The sequence below is a fragment of the Apaloderma vittatum genome, unplaced genomic scaffold (assembly GCF_000703405.1).
Source record: "Apaloderma vittatum isolate BGI_N311 unplaced genomic scaffold, ASM70340v1 scaffold34016, whole genome shotgun sequence".
NCBI lineage: Eukaryota > Metazoa > Chordata > Aves > Trogoniformes > Trogonidae > Apaloderma > Apaloderma vittatum.
Window position 1 is genome coordinate 638 of NW_009721772.1, and position 3,229 is coordinate 3,866.

The window sequence follows — 3,229 nt, forward strand, 5'->3', positions numbered from 1 at the left end:
GCACCCGCTGCTACGTGGCCTGGTGAAGGCATTTACCGGAGGAAATCTGTCAGCCAGAATCCAACAGATGAGTAGACGTGTCTGGAAGTGGTTTAAGGTCGGCTCGTTCGCATCCTGATCTCCTCAACTAGGCTCTCCCTGCGAATGTTGACCTACACAGAGGGGAGCACAAAGTTGCTTTGATATGACGCCAAGTGGCTTGATTTATCGTGACCTCCGGTCCCTGAAGGAGGCCCCTGCACTGCCTTCACGGCCCAGTGTCGTGAGACATCACACCCCAGTCCGGTTACTGGCCCCTCGGCAGGGATCAAGCAGGCTGCAACACACCCAGAGCTGAATCTGTAGAGCAAGCACCTGCCTGCAACCCCACTGAGCCCTCTCCTGCGCAACCATCCCCAGCGCGATGCTCTTCCCACTCTAAAAAACCAAGACCAACGTGTAGATCAGCACTGCTCCCACACATTCCAAGACCTTCAGTGATGGTCCCATGCCCTGGATGGAAAGTGTGAGCAGCCACAAAAGCCAGTGAATCACCCCTACGTGTTCCAGGTCCTGAGCCGATGAACAGCTGAGAGTTCAAGTTCATAAGATGGGAAAGTCCCCAGAGCTCTAAGAAATTGCGTCAGGCAAGGAACTGGAATGTGAGGTGCTACAGGAGTTCCTAGAGGGGCAACTGCTTGAAAAGATCTAACAAGAAGCCAATGTATAAAATCCTGAGAACCTGTTACAGGGGACAAACTGACACCAGAGCAAATGCCCCAGAGCAAGTCTGAGGGGCTGCGGGAACTCACCTTAACCCAGTTTCCAAAAGCACACCCACGAGGCCACCAGCAGGAGTGGGCCTCACCTTGAGTCTGCCAGCCCTGGCTCATGCTCGTGTGCCCCACTGCGTGCAGAGAGAGCCTTCCCCTTGTCACACCTTCTGTCTCAAGCCGCTTTGTTAATTAATTACACCTCGGAGGTTTTCACACTGTGTGGAAGCACTGTACTTTCTTTTGGGCACCACACTCACAAGACGGGCCAGCAAAGCCACCTTGCCACATAAAACCTGACGGGATGGCCACACAGTAGGTCCGGACTGGTCCGGAGGGCCAAGCAGCCGATCCCCTCCTACGTCAAGCCAGCCACCACGGCCCTCACCTCCTCCCTGGTCGCCACGACCCGCAGCTTGATGACTCCATCTTTGAGTTCCTGCTCACCCACGATGGCAACAAGAGGGATGCCCGTTTCCTCGCAGTACTGCAGCTGATTCAGCAGCTTGGGGTTCTTCTTGTACAGCACTTCTGCCTGGAACAGCGCAACACCACCATCAGCACACTGGCCTGTTTCTCTGCACCTCCCTCAACCAGGCACTGCGGGGCCAGTCTGCTAATTGTCTTCAGAAAACAGCCCAGGCTCCTCCCTGGGCTCCCCTCTCCCCTCTTTCTTGCAAGGCTCTGTGGTTTTTCTGTTGGAAGCGGCATAGTATCCCTGGCACCACACAGCAAGGGCGGGAGTTCTGCCTGCTTTGGGAATCAGTCCTTAAAGAATGGAGAAAGAGCAGCCCCTGCAGGGTTACGGGGCTAACCAAGTCATGCTGCCAAGCCCTTCCTGGAGAACACCTGGTTCAGGACACTGAGAAGAGGCAGGCTCCATTCAGGGAGGCATTCTTTGCACCAGAGAGCAGATTAGGGACCTCCAGGCTGCCAACACCTGGTCATACCTTGATTCCAGCATCCCACAGCTCAGCGACGAGCTTCAGCCGTTCTTCAAGGAGCTTCTTTTGGGCAGAGGCCACCAGTACCTGTGTCTCTGTTGTCCTGATCTTTTCCTCAGAGGCCTAGAGAAGGGACAAGATTGAAAAGATGCCATGGACATACAGAGGTATCTGAGACCTTATGAGCAGGATGGGTCACCACCCCAGGCCCATCAGTTTAGCAGTGAAGATGATCAGGGTCAGTGGGATGAAGAGCATAAACTCAGAGCCAGGGAGGCCCCACAAACCCCAGCCTGAAGCAGAAAATCATGTTTTGCGGTTGTTCCATGACAGCGACTTAACACAGCCTCCCTCCTGCGCTGCAAGTACACCCAGGCAGGAGGCTGTGCTGCGAATGAGCAATTTCCCTGCCAGCTTCTGCCTAGAGAGTGTTCCTCCAAACCCAGGGGCCTCCTGGAGACCTGTTCCTCCATGCAGGTCAGAAGCAGCAAGCCCAGCAGAGGCTGGACAGAGGCAGCTGCCTGCTCTACAGCTGAGCTGGTAACTACAGTTTAGATAACAGCAGCAAACTGAGATGCTCCAAGCACTGTCAGGAGCCACCTGCTCCTGTGGCAGATGCTGGATACTCAAAGTGGCATGTTCCTGCTGCTGCTTTTGCTGAAGGCAAAAGCCTTTAAAAGGTCACCTTCAGAGGAACAAACCTGGCCAGGGCTGGAGGTGGTGGGAGATGAACTCATTTTCCACTTAGAAATCCTGGTTGTGTCTGGCTGCCAAGAGAGAACTCCCCACCACAGGCCTCTGAGGGACAGGAGCCTACAAAGATTTATTTAATACCCATTGATTGGGATGGAGGTCAACACATTGGTACAGCAACTCTAAGGAGGGAGGAATAGGAAAAAGGTATCCAGTAAATCCTCAGAAACACAGAGACACTGCCCTCCGTGTCCTAGGACACCTGGTCCCTGTCTGGTCTCTGCAGTGCCTTGGGCAGGATGAGCAGACGAGCGGTCTCATGGATGCCTAATGCAGCAGGGAACACTAAGGTACCTGACCTGGGTAGATGGTACTGCTGAGGATTAAAGTGCCCTGTCCAACTGCAGCTGAATGAGCCCTATCTGAAAGCTGCTGGACAAGGGGTCTCATCTCCAGCAGGAGCTCGAGAGATCTTCGCCCAAGCCAAAGAAAATTGGAGACTATGTGCTTGTTCTGACTCCTGCTACAGGGCACAGTAGGGGCCTGGCTGACTTCTCATCAAAAACTGCAGCAAGGGAGACTCACTTCACCATCTGTTGGACCAGGGCTACATAGGGAAGATGCAAATCCTTGCTCTTTCTCCATGCTTAATTAAGCACCAAGGGCACCTACCTCTACTCTCTGCTCTAGGATGGAGAAGATCCGCTCGATCCCAATGCTGACCCCCACACAGGGCACCTTCCGTCCCTTGGGATCAAACATCCCCACCAGCCCGTCGTAGCGACCGCCTCCAGCCACGCTCCCAACACTGACTGGCTCCCCCACGTGGTCGTTCTCTTC

At 54.4% G+C, this 3,229-nt stretch overlaps 1 protein-coding gene across 1 annotated transcript in view; it reads right to left on the minus strand.

Annotated features, from left to right (window-relative positions):
- Nucleotides 1–92: 92 nt before the first annotated feature.
- Nucleotides 93–3,229, minus strand: part of LOC104275548 (histidine--tRNA ligase, cytoplasmic) — a 10,961-nt gene continuing 7,824 nt past the window's right edge. Inside the window, exons 8-11 of the mRNA XM_009871529.1 lie at nt 3,062–3,225; nt 1,703–1,819; nt 1,141–1,287; nt 93–152 (exon numbers count right to left, since the gene is read on the minus strand). Coding sequence (XP_009869831.1) covers nt 93–152; nt 1,141–1,287; nt 1,703–1,819; nt 3,062–3,225 — 488 coding nt within the window. The remainder of the gene's footprint in view (nt 153–1,140; nt 1,288–1,702; nt 1,820–3,061; nt 3,226–3,229) is intronic.